General features: G+C 53.1%; 5 protein-coding genes across 5 annotated transcripts; all 5 read right to left on the bottom strand.

Annotated features, from left to right (window-relative positions):
• Nucleotides 1-3,549: 3,549 nt before the first annotated feature.
• M406DRAFT_321483 (acyl-CoA N-acyltransferase) lies at nt 3,550-4,515 on the bottom strand. The gene has a single exon (XM_040919510.1). It carries the CDS (start codon nt 4,416-4,418, stop codon nt 3,735-3,737), a length of 684 nt encoding a protein of 227 aa, XP_040778104.1. The 5' UTR covers nt 4,419-4,515; the 3' UTR covers nt 3,550-3,734.
• Nucleotides 4,516-5,077: 562 nt separating this feature from the next.
• On the bottom strand, nt 5,078-5,932 carry M406DRAFT_328241 (uncharacterized protein; the record flags this gene model as incomplete). The annotated part of the gene is made up of 1 exon (XM_040920304.1): nt 5,078-5,932. The coding sequence occupies one exon, from the start codon at nt 5,930-5,932 to the stop codon at nt 5,078-5,080; it is 855 nt and encodes a 284-aa protein (XP_040778103.1).
• Nucleotides 5,933-6,632: 700 nt separating this feature from the next.
• Nucleotides 6,633-7,763, bottom strand: M406DRAFT_345308 (alpha/beta-hydrolase; the record flags this gene model as incomplete). Its single annotated transcript, XM_040922065.1, has 2 exons — nt 6,633-7,618; nt 7,732-7,763. 2 exons carry the CDS (start codon nt 7,761-7,763, stop codon nt 6,730-6,732), a joined length of 921 nt encoding a protein of 306 aa, XP_040778102.1. The 3' UTR covers nt 6,633-6,729.
• Nucleotides 7,764-8,604: 841 nt separating this feature from the next.
• M406DRAFT_39325 (uncharacterized protein) lies at nt 8,605-12,052 on the bottom strand (the record flags this gene model as incomplete). Its single annotated transcript, XM_040924098.1, has 3 exons — nt 8,605-10,875; nt 10,970-11,808; nt 11,935-12,052. The coding sequence occupies 3 exons, from the start codon at nt 12,050-12,052 to the stop codon at nt 8,605-8,607; spliced, it is 3,228 nt and encodes a 1,075-aa protein (XP_040778101.1).
• A 1,515-nt stretch (nt 12,053-13,567) lies between these two features.
• On the bottom strand, nt 13,568-14,941 carry M406DRAFT_252708 (DHH phosphoesterase; the record flags this gene model as incomplete). Its single annotated transcript, XM_040916858.1, has 1 exon — nt 13,568-14,941. One exon carries the CDS (start codon nt 14,939-14,941, stop codon nt 13,568-13,570), a length of 1,374 nt encoding a protein of 457 aa, XP_040778100.1.
• Between the last annotated feature and the right edge of the window lie 386 nt (nt 14,942-15,327).

Raw genomic sequence — 15,327 nt, 5'->3', positions numbered from 1 at the left:
TCTGGACCTGTGGGCCTCGCGCCAGTCGGCTCTCACCTTCTGGGTTGAGTTCATCATCATCCACATCATCGAGGAGGTTGATCATCCCGGAGGTCTCGCCTGGCATGGGCGGTCTGATCCGAGCCGCAACTGCACGGTAGACTGGGTTGGCAGTCGCGGCTTGCTTTATCATCTGTAATTGGTCTGGAATCAATTCTCGCGGGCCATTGTTATGACCCGCACTTGCTGTAGGCTTGGGTACGATAGGGCCGTGCTGAGCAGGCTGTGTGATAGGGGGCGGAGGCGGTCCTTTGCCCAGTAGCTGAAAGGACCATTGAAACTGCTTTTGCACTTCGCTGGCGATAAGAGCCCTAATATCCACCTCAGTCCTGGACGTTTTCGGATCCGTCTTCGTAACGACGGCAAGATCTTTGTGATCTGTATCGTCTACCCTGTTTTCGTCGTCTTCCCTGTCTTCCGCTTTGAAGGCCGGGGTAGAAACGTTAGAAGCTCCCGTCGGGGCCTCCAGAAGTTGCGACTTGGCCTCCAAAGAGCCGACGGTCTCCTCGGTAGGACGAAACTGCGGATTATCGGCATCGAGATCCTTCCTAGGGCCGCGAGCTGCTATATCTTGGGGTAGTAGGTCAGGCTTATCATCTCCACTGTCGGAGGTGGAAGAGGAAGAAGAGTCGTCATCGCCCATTGAAATAGACTTCTTCTTCTTTCTTCCCTTTGAGTTGTCGTTCCTCGTTTTGCCATCAGCAGATTGCTCCTCTGACTCGTCGCTCTTTGGCTTGCTGATCGTATCTTCAAAGCCGTCTTGGCTCTTGTCGTCGTCTGCTTTGACAGCGCCAGCCCCGTCGGCCTTGAACTCGGCATTATGGGATCGAGCTCCTGAGGGGCCACCCTCTCGAAGAACGGCAGTCGCTTGTTGTGGAACCGAGTCCATGGTGGGCGGTAGTTGAGGATGTACAAGAAATGGCGGGGCACAGCTTAGCAGCCCTACCAAAGAAGTAGGGAGAAGCAATACAGCTTTGGAGGTGTTTGTCTTCAACACAGACTTTAGAATCTGGTGCCAGCAGGACTGGAAGAGTGAACAATGGTTGTCAGATTCTTTTCAAGGATGCTCCGAGGAAAGGTTCAGGTTTGAGTAGAAGGAAAATCATAGAATAAAAAATATCAGGACAAGGCGAGGCTGGAAAGTTGTGACAGTAGCTGGTCAGGTTTGGTGAGGGGTATGGTAGGTGTACAATGCGGGTACTGCTATCCCCGTCAGCCACAGCAGCCATAGACAAGACGTCGGCCCCGCAGATAAATTTGATCACCACGAGGGACAAAGGACTCTGTAGGGAGCAACAACAAGAAGAACCACTATCAGGCTGAGCTGTGGCATACAATAAGAATGTATGTGCTGTCAGGTTGTCTGAGGGGGCTGAATGTTGATTCATTGCTTACCTGATAGACGGCCAGTCAGCTGCAGGGTGATTTGCTGGTTAGGGGCGGCCTGATCTGACTGCCGGTGAAACTATCCTATATTTCAATGACACTCTGGCCTGGTGCGGATCCTGACCTCTCGTCCCTGATTCTGCTGTGGCATGCGCAAGGGTTTGAAGAGAGAGGTGGAAGGATCTCAACAAGTTGCAGCAGCAACGAGGGCTGTGGCAGTTGAGTTAGTGAGGTGGTCCCATGCCCGCCCTGTCATCAAAGTACCCCGAGTTGGGGAAATGGAGAAAGATGAGGCTTACTGTTACAGGGTTGACACTGTTGGTTGGTAGCAGCAGGTAGCCAATGTTGATGATGCAGCCTATGCAACTAGGTTTGCTCTCTTCTTCTTCCCCAAGCACCAGAGAAACTGGGGATGGGCTTGAGGAAAGCAAGATGATGATGAATGGTGTCAGCAACAGTCCTGCCTCAGTTTCGCTAATCAAAGTTGGCCAGATACAAGAAAGTTCCAAAAAGAAGAAAATTCAAAGAATCAAGAATGAAAGTGAGATCGAGGGAATACTCTGAGTGGGAGAGGCGAGAGACCAAAACAAACGAAAATAGATAAGAAATGGAAATTTGAAAAGAAAAAGCAAGAGCGTACCTGGGGGAGCTCTTAGTGCTGAGAAGGCGATATCCAACCCGTTCAACCATTCAACACAGCAGGGTACGTGGATCCAAAGGACCCCCCTGTCTGCTTGCACAGGAAGTGCACATACCATATGCGGGCCGCCAGTACCAAGTGGATCCAGAAGGCATCTTCAGGTAGACCGCAGTATCTAATGGATTCTTGAAACACATTGATGATGTCCCTGTACATCAAGAACATACCATAGTAGTGTGTCATCATCGCCAGGGATGCCTAGTTAGATAACTACTCTCATAGTGAGCTTTACCTGCATGTGCCTACTACAGCATGGGTATGCTGTGCTGCCTGCTGCCTGCTGCAGTACTTTTCTTCCCATGACTTTTCCCCCAACCAAAAAGATGCCCTGAAAACAAGGGTACATTGAAATGTAGTATCTGGTGTCATTACTTTGTATTTGCTTATTGTTCTACCCCTGCACCATATTGATTTTGTTTCATGCAAAAGTTGGATTTGAAGTAGATTAGAAGCTGCACCTACAGCTCACCAATGCAGGTGCGGGAAGGGCTGACCATACTAAATGGACAGGTTTATCTTGTCTGTGCCACAGAGAATAGATTTGGGAATATCGGCAGATACAGGCTGAACAAGTCAACTCCTCCCTTAGACACTCTAAAGTCAAGACTTACTACATACATGCCATAATTAGCACACAGCCGCAGACAGGAAGGATGGTACAGTTCCCCAGAAATTGTGGAGGACAAAAGCCTCTCCCTAGTTTGATCCACTGAGCCGCAAACCTTATTTGAACCGAGCCCAGCGGCATCAACAGGTCAATTCGTGTTTCTGCACTTCTTCTGGTCGGTGATCCCAAAGGACTTGAGCCTGAATTGTAATTTAGTTTTGCCTCTTGCAATGATATCCCTTCAACTACGTGGTGATAGCAACTTCTATTTCTGAACGAAATGGCCGACAGGACAACTTTGGAATATTATGACCATTCTCATTTAAGAAATGAGGAGGTGTTGTGGCATGAACTTAACGCTGCAGGAAACTGCTGTAGGAGGCAAGTTTTAGCAGCAGTTCTTTTTCTTCTTTCCACTTTCTGTTTTTCTTCTCGTGTCTGGGCTTTTCCCTTGCTGTTTCCTTGCATTCAATGTTGTTCCCCACTCATTGCATCTTCCTAATTTGTTCTGTTCCTCTTGCCGCTTTTTGACCCTTCTCGCCTGCTGTTTATTCCCACCACACCAGCGGCACTCTCCTCTTCCCAATCACATCTATGGTCCTGTCTCCATTTCGAAGCTACTTCTTATTCTAGATGGCCCCTTTCTCGTTCCTCCACCCTTCACACACAAAAACACATACACGCGCCCGCCCTGTGCCCCCACTTTTAGTTTATTGGACTATTTGTAATCATTTCTTCGTGTTCGAGGTGTCATGTAATCATTTTGCTCTGAAACATCTGCACGTTGACGTTATCTCAGTACTCTCTGTTCAAAGTTGGTTATCAAGGCCCCATTACAAGAATAGCATATTCTACATATTGGTTGCAGGAGTTGCGATGGTCTTTTTTCTTGACCCTCAGTTTGCGTCTTGCAATTCTGGGCCCTGTCTTGCCTTACATATGAAGTTCCACTTAGGAGCGGAGGACGAACTGCCGTTATCCAAGGGCCGCCGTCAGATTGCCCTAGGACGACTCATTCACACCTTCCTGCCACCCCTTCGGTTTCCTCACCATGAACGAGTGCCGATACTGCTCATCAAAGAACGGCCATGTCTCCACCGCATCTCGAAACCCGAACCTCTCATATAGCGGCTTCCCTGCAGGCGTCGCATCCAGATAACACTCCACACCCTCCCGATCCGCACGTTCCGCACCCCACTGCATCAGCATGGCCCCCGCCCCGCGGCCCTGATGCGCCGCCCGCGTGACAATGATCTCCAAATACCAGTGGGCTCGCGCGCCCATGATCTCCTCGTGCATACCCGCCAGCTTCCGGAAGAAGACGGCTGCGCGCGGCGGATCGCCGTCCGCGGGCCACTCGTCATCCGCGGGCCAAGGCGCCTGGGGTGTGCCTGGCGGGAGCGGCCGAACCCATTTGGCAAAGGCGATGATGGGCTGCTCATCTTGGTCCGCGGAAGAGGGGCTGGCGTGGTCTTTTGTGGCGGTAACGACGAGGAAGTTGACCTTGGGATCATGGATCTCCTCGGTCAGGGTGTTGGTCCAGAAGCTGCGGGCGGAGGGCGTGTCGCGGGGGAAGAAATTCTGACCGATGGGGTTTCCTGAAAAGGCATCGAGGAAGATGTCGGCCAGGGCGGGTACGTCAGATGGGCGGCCTGGGCGGAGCTTGAGAGTTGGGTCCAGAGGCATTGCGAAGTGTGTACTCTTGGCTGAGGCTCTGTTGGATGGCGGTCTTGAGGAGGTCGTCCTGTTACCAATCACAAGACCGAGAGATATTTTGTTTGGCTGCCGTGAGATGTGTAACAAGAAACTGAGTCGAGATTTTTCTCGTTTTCTTGAATAGGAGATTGCTTCACTCTTTATATCAGTTTGTAAAAGCGTCGAAGAGGATGGGCGTATTGTATAGCATAGTGGGCGCCGTGCTTAGCGACGAGATAACAGTCAGTCGATGGGCGGTTGCCGGGAGCCGGCATTGACCGAAAGACCCTTCTTCGGCTCCACCGCGATCCAACTTTACAGCCGGTGAGTCACTCGGAGGTAAATAGAAGAAAAGAAAAAACCCTTTGCTGATGAGAAATCAACATACATATCATCGCATGAACCGAGGTGAGAGTGAGGACTCTGAAATTGACACGCATTTATATTGTCACCTTCTTTTGGGCTGAATTAAGTGCGATGTGATGTATTTTTGCCGTCATTGCCAGATGCGTATAAAAATCCGACGCGAATAAAGCAAATGCATTTAGTAGCCGCACGCTCATCCGGCTTCAGTGCCCATGCGTGTGGTTTCTTGAGTCGACTTTCCCTCCCAAAAAAAAAAAAAAACCAGAAAAATCGTGACACTCTCTTTACAGCTTTTTCACCATCCTCTTCCGCGGAGACCGCCTCACGTTTCGAGGTGTGCCGGCATGCGAGTCCGCACTAGATGCTCTGGTATGCCTCCTGGGCGGTTTTGACGGTGTGTCCACAGCAGCAGTTGATTCTTGTTGTTGAGGTTGGCTGGCCTCTAGCTCCTCGGATTGCTGCTGTTGCTGTTCTGTACCATTCTCGCCGGACTTGATTTCCTCGGATGTCTCCTGCACGTCGTCGACCTCAACGGATGGGAGTGTCGGATACTCGACAGCCTCGTCCTCAATGCTGGGAACTACTGCAGGCTCCACATCCATCTGCTCCGGCTCAGCACCCTCAGTAGTCTCCAGCACCACCTCTTGCGCGTTTTCGTCCTCCTCCTCGTTAGAGGGAGCAATGTCATTCGCGAGCTGTTCCCTGATCTTCACGGGTGAAGAATCCGGCTCATCATCCTTGCCTGCCGCCCCCCTTATCACGTTCGGGCTCACCGGCTCTAACTTGGGCCCGCCCTTGCCCACCAGCACCATCTTTCGCAGCCCGCGAATCTCCTCCTGCTGCTCCTTGACCAGCTTCTCGAGCTGCGCCACCTTGCTGCCCCCTTTGCTGCCCCGGAACTTCCATGGCTGGAAGACCTGTGCTTCCAGCGCCGCCAGCGCCTTCTTGGACGCCGGGCTCTCTGCGGCCCTGATGGCGCTCTCGAGGGCCTGGACTTGTTTGGCGCGTTTGGCCTGCTTGTACTTTTTTACGCGCTGGACGTTCTGCTTCTTGGGGCTGTATTTGGCGTCCATCTTGCGGTCTTGTTTGCTGGATTTGGTAGGCGTATTTCCGTCCTTGGCATGTTTTGCTCGTGCCATGGTGTATTTGTGTGTATCTCTGTATGTTTGTAAGAGTGAGAACAGCAGATGTTGCGCTGGAGTCTAGTTTGTTTACTGTTATGTTTTTGTTTTGTTTTCATCTTGATTGAAAATTTCAAAATTTCGGCGGGCACGGTCCAGCAGCCCCTGTGGGTACCTGCAGGGAAGGTGGGTGGGCCCACACCGTCCATTGTAAGTAGGACCTGGAGATGCCTTCACAGGGAGGCTTCAGGGGGCCAATCTAGAAGGGGCCGGTCACTGGAAGTTCACTGTGGTGCCAAATAGGGGGTATTTCCTCTACTGAATTTACCATGTCCAGCAGTAAATCATGTCTCTCTGCCAACGCCAACACGCCAACCAGGACGGCCAACTTCTGGTGTTTTGGGGCAGTTATCAGCTCGAATAACCAGCGACATGTGCTGAGAAGCGTCAAAAAACCCGAAAATGTCATTTTTTTTTTTAGCTTGCTTAGAATTGTCTGTAAGCATGATGTAAATCGGAGAATGCCTGGCTGAGCCGGGACTTTGCTCCAGTTCCGACGAGATCTGATATTAGAAGAGGCCTCGCTCTCGATCACTTCGATAATGCAGCCAGAGAAATTGGCCGTCAACAAGATCCATTATGCTCGAATGGCATGATTTTGAGATTCTCTCATCTTGCTTGCATCAAGTCTTATCATCGGCCGCGGCCTACTGTAGATACTTTACGTTCTTCTTCATTCTCGATGATCTCAATTAAAAGGTGCCCAAAATGCTGACAAGGAGAATCATGAATTACCCATGGCGAGAGAGAGATATCTACACGATCGTCAATGCTCTCTTCAAGCTCTTCACAGCCATCTGATACATCTCCTCCCGCCTCTCCCAGGCAACTGTTCCCTCCTCGGCCCCAGCATCAAACCCATGCCCAACATCCAGCATCATCTCACTCACCACCACCCTCGACCCGTCAGTTCCCTCGTCCCCGGCCTCTAACCTCCTAACAAGCTCCAAGCCCTCAGGAGCAACCCTATCCCCCTCACACGTGAAGATGGTCACGAAATTAGGATACAAGCCCACCTCTGCCCGCACTGGCGAAGCAAGAGGGTCCGCCCTCACACTTGGGTCCGGCACATAGCAGTCCCGAAACAGCTCCATCGTCCTCGTGTCGATGGGTGGGGCGACACCCTCGCGAGGGGGTTTCTTGTCCGCAGGAGCGGTTACCATGTCTGTCCCTGGGTACACGCCAACTACGCCACAGATGTCGAGGCCCAGACTACCTCGGCGCAGGACCGACGCAGCGCCCAGCGCGAGAGATCCGCCTGAGCTGAACCCCGAGACGGCGACGCGGGTGGGGTCGAATTGGTATGTGTGGTGGTAGTAGTCCGTCGTGGCCACCGTCGCAACCCACCGCAGCACGTCCTCTGCGTCGTGCACAGCGGCCGGGAAGGGATGCTCTGGTGCTTTACGATAGTCTGCGTCGAGGACGAGGATGCCGAGCTCGTGGGCGACACGGGCGCAGAAGAGTGCGTTGGTCCGTAGCAGGCCGGTGAGCACGAAACCGCTGCCATGCCAGTTCACGAGGAGAGGCCGGGGCTTCTCAATGTCGAATGAGGACGAGGACGAGGACGGAATGTACAGGTCGGCGGTGATGGAACGACCCGAGTCGCGTGTGGGAATTCGGATGCGCTCTCGCCTCACGGGATATCTAGCGTCGGCGAGCAGTTGATCGTGGCGCAAGACACTGCGGGCTTTCCAGCGGGTGACGATGCGGAGGACGGTAACGAGGGCTATGAGCCGGAGATAAGCTAGAAGAGGGACGTGAGCCATGATTCCGATTGTGCCGTGGTCATCGAGTTATAATCATGATGAATTTGACGAGCTGAAATAGCTCAAGGTAATATACTTTCTGAGTTTGACTGTTTCCGAAACACGCTGCCCAGAACCAAGACAGCCACCGACTCAGCCCGGGCAAACAACCAACCGAGCTTATGACGTGCGCAGATCAATTTGCATATCTAACAATCGTCTATGAGAGCGTGCATTAGATATACAGTATATGGGCGAGACCCAGAGTTGTTAGTACCTCAAGTACAGACCAGGAGCAGTACGTGGTCTACAGATGGCCTTTAAAATGCAACACCGAATCAGCTGAAGGACTCATGAGGCTATACGAAAATGAAAGGTAATGTTTACCGAAATATTTTCAGTACTGGGCTCCCCAGAAAAATATTGGATGATAAAACACATATACATTCGTGACTTCGATCCCTGAGAATGGTTTAATGCCCGAGTGCAAAAATTCAAAGGCGACCCCGTGCGTGCCTGGTTGGCACCTGCCCCTTCGTTTCCCAGAGAGCTTCAGCCAGCCTGCGCTAAACTTGGCTTCCTTCCTCTTTTCTTTCTGCCAAACCTTGCTTCCTTCCTTCCTTCCTTTAGAGTGCAACATGTAACACCTCAATAGAGCTCTGACGGTACTGCTCCATCTCCTGAGAATATGGAATCGTGTCACGAGTCTAGCAATCCGAAGGCCAGGAAGCTCAAAGCCGTCGACAGTGACAAAACCATGTCTATATCTAATCTAATATCCAATCTATTACCCTCTATCCCATTCATAAAATACCCTTCTAACCATATTGTGCTCATAATAAGACCAGGACTGAAATCTAAGCACGTATCCTCCCACTAATTTCCTCAGTCAAAAACATCCGTGGCGAACCTCTCGTACCGCACAGCATCAAACCTCTCCGTCGCCTCCTCTACACTCAACTCCTTCCCATGCCTCTCCTTGGCCCCGTCCACATACATCCGAATAGCCACCTCCCGCACCGAGTCCGATACGCCCCTACTCCCACAGACGTATACCTTGGCGCCCGCGTCCCAAAGGCTCTGCACATCGCGCCGGTCCAGCCACAGCCGGTCCTGCACATGAGCGCAACCCTCGCTGGCCTCAGCAAGACGCGAGTAGCTCCGCCGCACGTCCACTGCCCCCAATTCTTGCCACCTCTCCAGTTCCTTTCGGTACAGGTCATCCTGGTCCGGATGCCGGCAGCCAAAGAAAAGCATGGCCGGCGCGAGTTTGCGCCCCGCGGCGAGCATAGCGGCCCGCTCTTGGATAAACCCACGGAAGGGAGCCAGACCTGTCCCTGCCGCGATCATGACGACAGGCGTCTTTTCGCTGTCGATGGGAAGGTGGAAGCTCGCGTGGCTGGGGCGGATGGCGACATGCAGCTTATCGCCCGGCTGCAGGCTGGCGAGGTAAGAAGTGGCGACGCCCAGGTACCGCTGGCCCGTGCCGGACAGGGCGGGGGCATCGAGGACGGAGTAACTGAGAGTACAGTGCGTCGGGTCCGCGAGGGGGGAGGAGGAGATGGAGTACTGGCGGACGCGCATCGGCGGGAGGAGAGAAAGAAAGGTTGCAAAGGGGAGGTTGACCGAAGGGAACTGCTCCAGGAGGTCGAGCAGGGACACGCGCTTGCTCACGATGTCGGCGTAGCCTTCTCCGGAGAGACGCTCTAGGGCGGTCTTCGTGACCTCGTCCTCTGCTGCCTCGCTCAGTGCGGTGATGCTTCGCTTGGTCAGCGGTTGCAGGAGCTCTACATATGCGCCCAGGACATCAGAGGCAGGCACGGGGTAGCCCGTAGGCAGAGTGGTGGCACTGTCGGATTTGATGGTGACGTGGGCATCCCAAGGTAGCTTGAATCGTCGGAGGGCGCGGTGGACGACATCCTTATGGTTGATTGGCAAGACGGCGAGATAATCACCAGCAGAGTAGGACCTGTCGCTGGGGAGCTGGATCTCCATATGCTTCTTGGTGGGAGCCTCGGGGGAAGTTAGGTCGCTCGTCGACAGAACAACAGCCTCCTTCACATCCTGCCTCAGAGTCGAGGATCGAGGTGTGGAGATCTCGACCGAAACGCCGCTCTGGAGAGACTCTCCATTTTGAGAATCTGCTGCAGCGACGCCGTACTTCTCCTTCAGAGATGGCCAAAGGATCTCGTCCTCCCACGCCTCGAACCTCGAGAACAAGTCAGACTCGGCGGCATCAGCAACCCCCAATGGTGCCAGTCTTGCTGCACCAAGCTTCTCGAGAGTGACATCGACCATCTTCGGGATCTTGTGAAATGTCGCCGCCCAGTCGTGGTGACCACATCCAAACACAGCAAACGACACATTTTCCAGCTCCTTGCCCTTCAGGCCCTGGATCCAGTTGCAGAAAAGAGCCGCGTTGTCTGGGGGCTCGCCTTCGTAGGACGCTGTGATGATGACGACGGGCTGATCAGTGGGGAGATTCTGATGAGCCACATCTAGAGAATCAATTGTGGCGACATTGAACCCGTGCTTGGTTGCGTCGGTGGCGAGACGGCTGGCCAGAGATTCACAGGTGCCGGCGTTTGACCCGTAGAAGACGCTCATCGGCTTGCCCTTGTTAGCCGTGGCTTTCTGGCCCGGCGAAAGCGACAGGCTGGCAACCGAGTTCTCCAGGGGTGTGGGTGTGGTACCGTTGAGCCGATGTTCCAGCTGAGTGGCTGTGAGCCCGTGGCGGAGTACCGCGCGCATCTGGAAGTCTTTCGGCTTGATGGTGAGCGTTTGTTGCAGCGTCAGCGTGTAGCTGGGATCGTCAAACATAAAGTTGAAGTTCTGCAGGAGGAGGGCGATGGCCAGTGTTGCTTCCTGCCAGGCAAAAGGCCGTCCAATACACGCTCTCTCGCCATTGCCAAAGGGCTTCCAGGAGTTGGGGAATTCTTTGTTGAGGCGGTTGAAGTTGTCCTCCAGCATCCTCTCGGGCTGGAATTCTTGTGCCGTCTCTCCAAAGACAGCAGGGTCGACTTGTGATTTTGCAACCAGGAGCAGCAGTGTGTCTTGGGTTGTCAACTGGTACTTGCCACCAATAATCTCATCTTTGCGTGGGCTGACGGCTATACTGGCAATGGTGGGCGTGAGTCGTAACGTTTCACGCAGGATCTGTTTTGGGGCAGAGGCGGGTTTCTCATGTCAGTTCCGATCCTGCCATAGTGCGGCGTCATCTGGTCAACGTCAAAGGAAAGAGGTCACTTACAGCCTGAATATACTGCAGTTTCGAGACGTGCTCCACTGTGATGGGTCCTGTGCCCACAACCTCGTCAACCTCCTGCTGTGCCTTGCGGTACACCTCGGGGTGCTTGAGCAGGTTGTAAAAGGCAAACGACAGCGTGCCGCCAGTAGTCTCGTGGCCTGCGATCAAGAATGTGATGAGGTTATCCGTAATGCTCTGATCCGTCATTTTCTGGCCTGTTTTCGGATCCTTGCCGTTAAGCATGGCATTCAACAGGTCTTTGCGATCAGAAGGGTTCTCCTTTCTGTACTTGAGCACATCATCGGCCGTCTTGCGCATGATCTCAATGTCCTTCTCGTACTTCCGATCTGCTTCCCGGTAGAAGATGGACGGGAGAGCACGCCGCGAGCGGTTGCCCGATTCGACCAGAAACCCACCCATGGCCTCGATAAAAGGATGCATCTCGTCGTGGTAGAAAGAGTTGAACCGGTAGTCCATGGAGCACAGGGCCAGCGTGTCCAAGGCCAGCCGCGTGAAGTCGTCGGTGACCTTGATGGGGTGGCTGGGCCCGTGCCGCGCCCACTTCATGGCCAGCTGGTTCGCAATGTCGTGCATGTCCTCGAACATGCCGTTGATGGACATGGGGCCGAAGGCGGGCATCAGCACCCTGTGGGCGATCCCCCAGTTGGGCTCCTCGGGTCCCTTGGCCGTGAAGAGGCCGTCGTGCACGCCCGACCTGACTTCGGAGAGCACGCCCTTGATCTCCTTCTTGAACCGCTTCTCGTTGCAGACCTCATTGATGAGGGCGTATGAGGATACCACGGCCACGCTTCTTCCTGCGAGGTTCATCCGGTATATCTCACCTGATCATGAGAGACAGAGAGTGTGTGTGTCAGTCCCGGGAATTCTTTTGACTCTCTCGATTTATTATTTTTTTTTTGGGTTTTTTTTTTTTTTTTGGGTTTTTTTGGTTTTTCAAGACGACGTACCATAAGTCTCTGCCATGTTCAATAATGAGCCCAGAGGAAAGTTGGGGTCGATGTCTGTGACATTGCCGATGAGAGGCAGCCCCGGAGGGGACGGGATTGGTACTGCTGTCTCTGCCATGATGACTTGTCCAGGGGTTGTGGGAGAGGGAGATGGTGTTGATGTCTGTATGAAGGTTGAATTTTGCGGTGTAAGAAAAAAACCGGGAGAGAATGTTGGCGTCAAAGTGTAGGCGGTGGCGCCGAAATCAAATACGTTGTGTGTCTCAGTCGACTTAGCAGTGCGGGTTTGCGCCGATAGACTTTTCTCAGTAGGGAGTGTTGGTGGTGGTGATAAAGTTCGGTATGAGTAAGTACCCTGGATGGGAATCTTTGCAAAGTTTTGTTGGATCACATATTTGTTATATATAAATAAGGACAGCAACACGTACGTATCTAATCCTGGGCCCCCCTGCGCGCGGGTACCTCGCCGAGCAAAACCCAAAAAAGGAACCCTGCGAACGTCGCCCGTCGCACTTGATCCAACGTTCCCGGACGCGAAGACAACGGGAATTCGATCTGTCAAAACTGCGACTGGGCCTAGTAGGCACCTTTCGGCTCTCCGTGCTCCACTGCATCATACAATGTTCCTCGGCATGGCCAACTCCATCTGACTGTCAGAAGCGGACCCCCCCTGGGGCCTGGCAGCTTGAGCCGCGCCCCGACAATCTCTGACGTGTCGGAGGAAAAGCCAGTAAAGGGAAACAGTACACAGTATTTCAGTAATAGACGCAGGCTTACGGCTCGGCCTCGCGCCCCGGCGGGTTTCTTGGTCCGTGGTGGGACGGAGCGGGCAGAAGAGGTTGGTCCAACTCCGTTTCCGTAGGCCTTATCGACGTCACCTCATGAAAGGAGTTGAAGGGAAGATTTTAGTACGATGTGGTTCCTTTTCGGTGGAGCGAGCCGAGGCTTAACGGTCAAGCCGCCACGCACAACGGAAAAGGCGTTGTTGAAACATGGATGGGAACGCTAAACTTTAAATCCTGCAGTGTCAATCAAGCCACATTCAGGATCGGAGTCAGCAACAAGTCGGTAAGATTTGTGCTATTCGAAGCCTGTCCGATGCTGCTGCATGTTGTGACCTCTCAAGACCGTAATCTCTAATTCTAATCGCTATATTATAATCAGGAGACTGGATCCACCGTCAAGGCCGATTTTCATGCCTCGGCGCATGTGAAGAAATAGCGGAGCCTGTGTAATTATAATACAAGTCATTAGTCCTGCTTCGCATATCTGTCGTGGGTCTGACATGATACATGCAAGTTCATATAACGCAGCTGATACGCAGAGGAGATGCCGAGCGCCCGCATTTCCTGTCCAGTCGATCCATCTTGATTACCATTGACACTGACCGATCGAACCTGGATACGGAGAATGGTTGGCGGGTGAAGGCACTTGTAACACCCTTGTCAGAACTCGATTTACGGCTTCTCAAGAGCAACCATTGACCCTTTTAGGATGATGAGAAACTTTGGCATTGCAAGTTCGGCTCCAGGTTTGCTTTGGAATCGTCAGTTTGACTGCAATGATCTTTCTATAATGTCTACATTGAGAATGGCATCCTCTGTGGATGGGCACTCTCATTTACGTCCGTCTTTCAAATTTCGTCCCAGTTCATCACGGCCTCTTCAACAATCGGCTTGACAACCTTTCTGCTGGCGCCAGATTTCTCCACCCACACCATCTGCCGAGGAGAGAGCTCATCACTTCTATGCCATGGTACTAGATCCAGGTCATTGTTGTCCTCCAGCGCCTTCTTCACTGTCCGAAATAGAGCATCCGCCTGTTCCTGGTTGATCCGCACGTCGTCACGCACGATGAGGGTGAGCTCCCTGATCTTCTTCTTCTTCTCCCCCTTTTTCTTGATCTTGTACTTGCTCAGAATGACACTGAGGTCGACGCCTACCTCAGCCGTCCAGGCAGCCTCGACCGCAAACCAGTTAAACAGTTCCTGGAAATCTGTCTTCTTGATCTGCTCGTCCATCGAGTACGGGATGGAAGCAAAGCCGAGACTGACGGTCGGCGTCCGTGGCGAGGGCGTGTCGACTATATCGCCTTTCCAATCCCGACGGAGGAGATCTCGAAGGCCTAGATGGTCAAGGTCTTTCTTGGCCTTCTTGAGCTCATCGTTGAGACGTTCCATGACGTTGTCCAGCTTCTTTCCGGCCCAATTGCTGCGCTCTAGAAGACGCTTGGAGACACGACGATCCGCTTCCGTGGTGATATCATCCGTCAGACCACTCGAGTCAATGGCGATGGCACGCAGAACCAACTCGAGCAGTTCGTGCGGCATGTGGTACTCCTCAGGTAGGTCCTCTAGCTCGTCGAGCATCTGACTGGCAACAATCGTCGTACAGCTCGCTGTTTTCTCAAAGATGCGAGGTTCAGCATCCGGAGCGGTTCCCGTGTCGACATGGTGATCAAAGATACTGAGGATCTTGGCGCCTTGCCATTTCCGCAACGGCTTGGCGTGGTCGACCAACACGATCCCGCGCAGCTTTGGCCCCAGGGTTTCTGGATCCTCAGGCAGCTCGTCGGACGTCAACAGATCTTCGTGGCCAGGCGTCATCTGCGAGCGATGCAGGGCCAGTTTGTTCTCCGGCCGGAGGTCAAGAGCATGCGTCGGCGTCTGCAGCAGCGCGATGACCTTGAGGGGTTCGGATGTGTTGGCCGTCGAGTGCTCGAGATGGTAGGCCCAGGTCAAGGCTGCCGTCATGCTGTCGAGATCGCCGGCTTCGTTGCCCTGCACGATGCTCCATTCTGCTTCCCTTCCTGCCTGCCAGTCGATGAGAAAGCGCTTCTTGGTGTCGCGGCTCCATTCGCTAAAGTGCCCAACGCCTTTGACCGGCGCGCCGAGTGATAGTGGCACTTGCTGCTTTAGCGGGTCCCATTCGGGTCGAGGCAGCAATGCGCTCGCCCCTGTGGACGCTAGGAGCGTAGATATGAGGAGGGTGGCGATTTTCAAGGCCATGGCAATTGTGATTTTTTGATGCCAGAGGCGTCTGAAGTCGTATTTCCCATCCGTCCCGAGATGTTGTTTGTGTGTCCTAGGCAGTGACGTGGACTTCGTGGATGGTAATCTTGTTGTTTTTTGTGGGACGTATTAATCGTGGCTTCGAAATGATGTAATCATTGTCAATCACGTCCAAGAGTCCAAGCTTCTAGCAAGGTTCGCCAAGCCTCTCTGGTATCGGGCATTGACATATGAAGGACTAAGAACAGCGCTGTCTTGTGCTGACATGTTCTGGCCTTTCAAACACAAACACCGCAGTTGATCAGGTAAGGTAAAGACTCGTCCACATCCAGGACAGTGTACACTAGGGTGTGATTTTCCTCTTCGAGATAGCATGGAAAGCT

Source organism: Cryphonectria parasitica, assembly GCF_011745365.1.
Source record: "Cryphonectria parasitica EP155 unplaced genomic scaffold M406scaffold_3, whole genome shotgun sequence".
Classification (NCBI taxonomy): Eukaryota; Fungi; Ascomycota; class Sordariomycetes; order Diaporthales; family Cryphonectriaceae; genus Cryphonectria; species Cryphonectria parasitica.
The sequence above is the reverse complement of the archived record's forward strand: the minus strand, read 5'-3'. Positions and strand labels throughout refer to the sequence as shown.

Coding starts and splice junctions, on each gene's coding strand:
- M406DRAFT_321483 (XM_040919510.1), bottom strand. CDS start 4,418: ATGCCTCTGGACCCAACTCTCAAGCTCCGCCCAGGCCGCCCATCTGAC.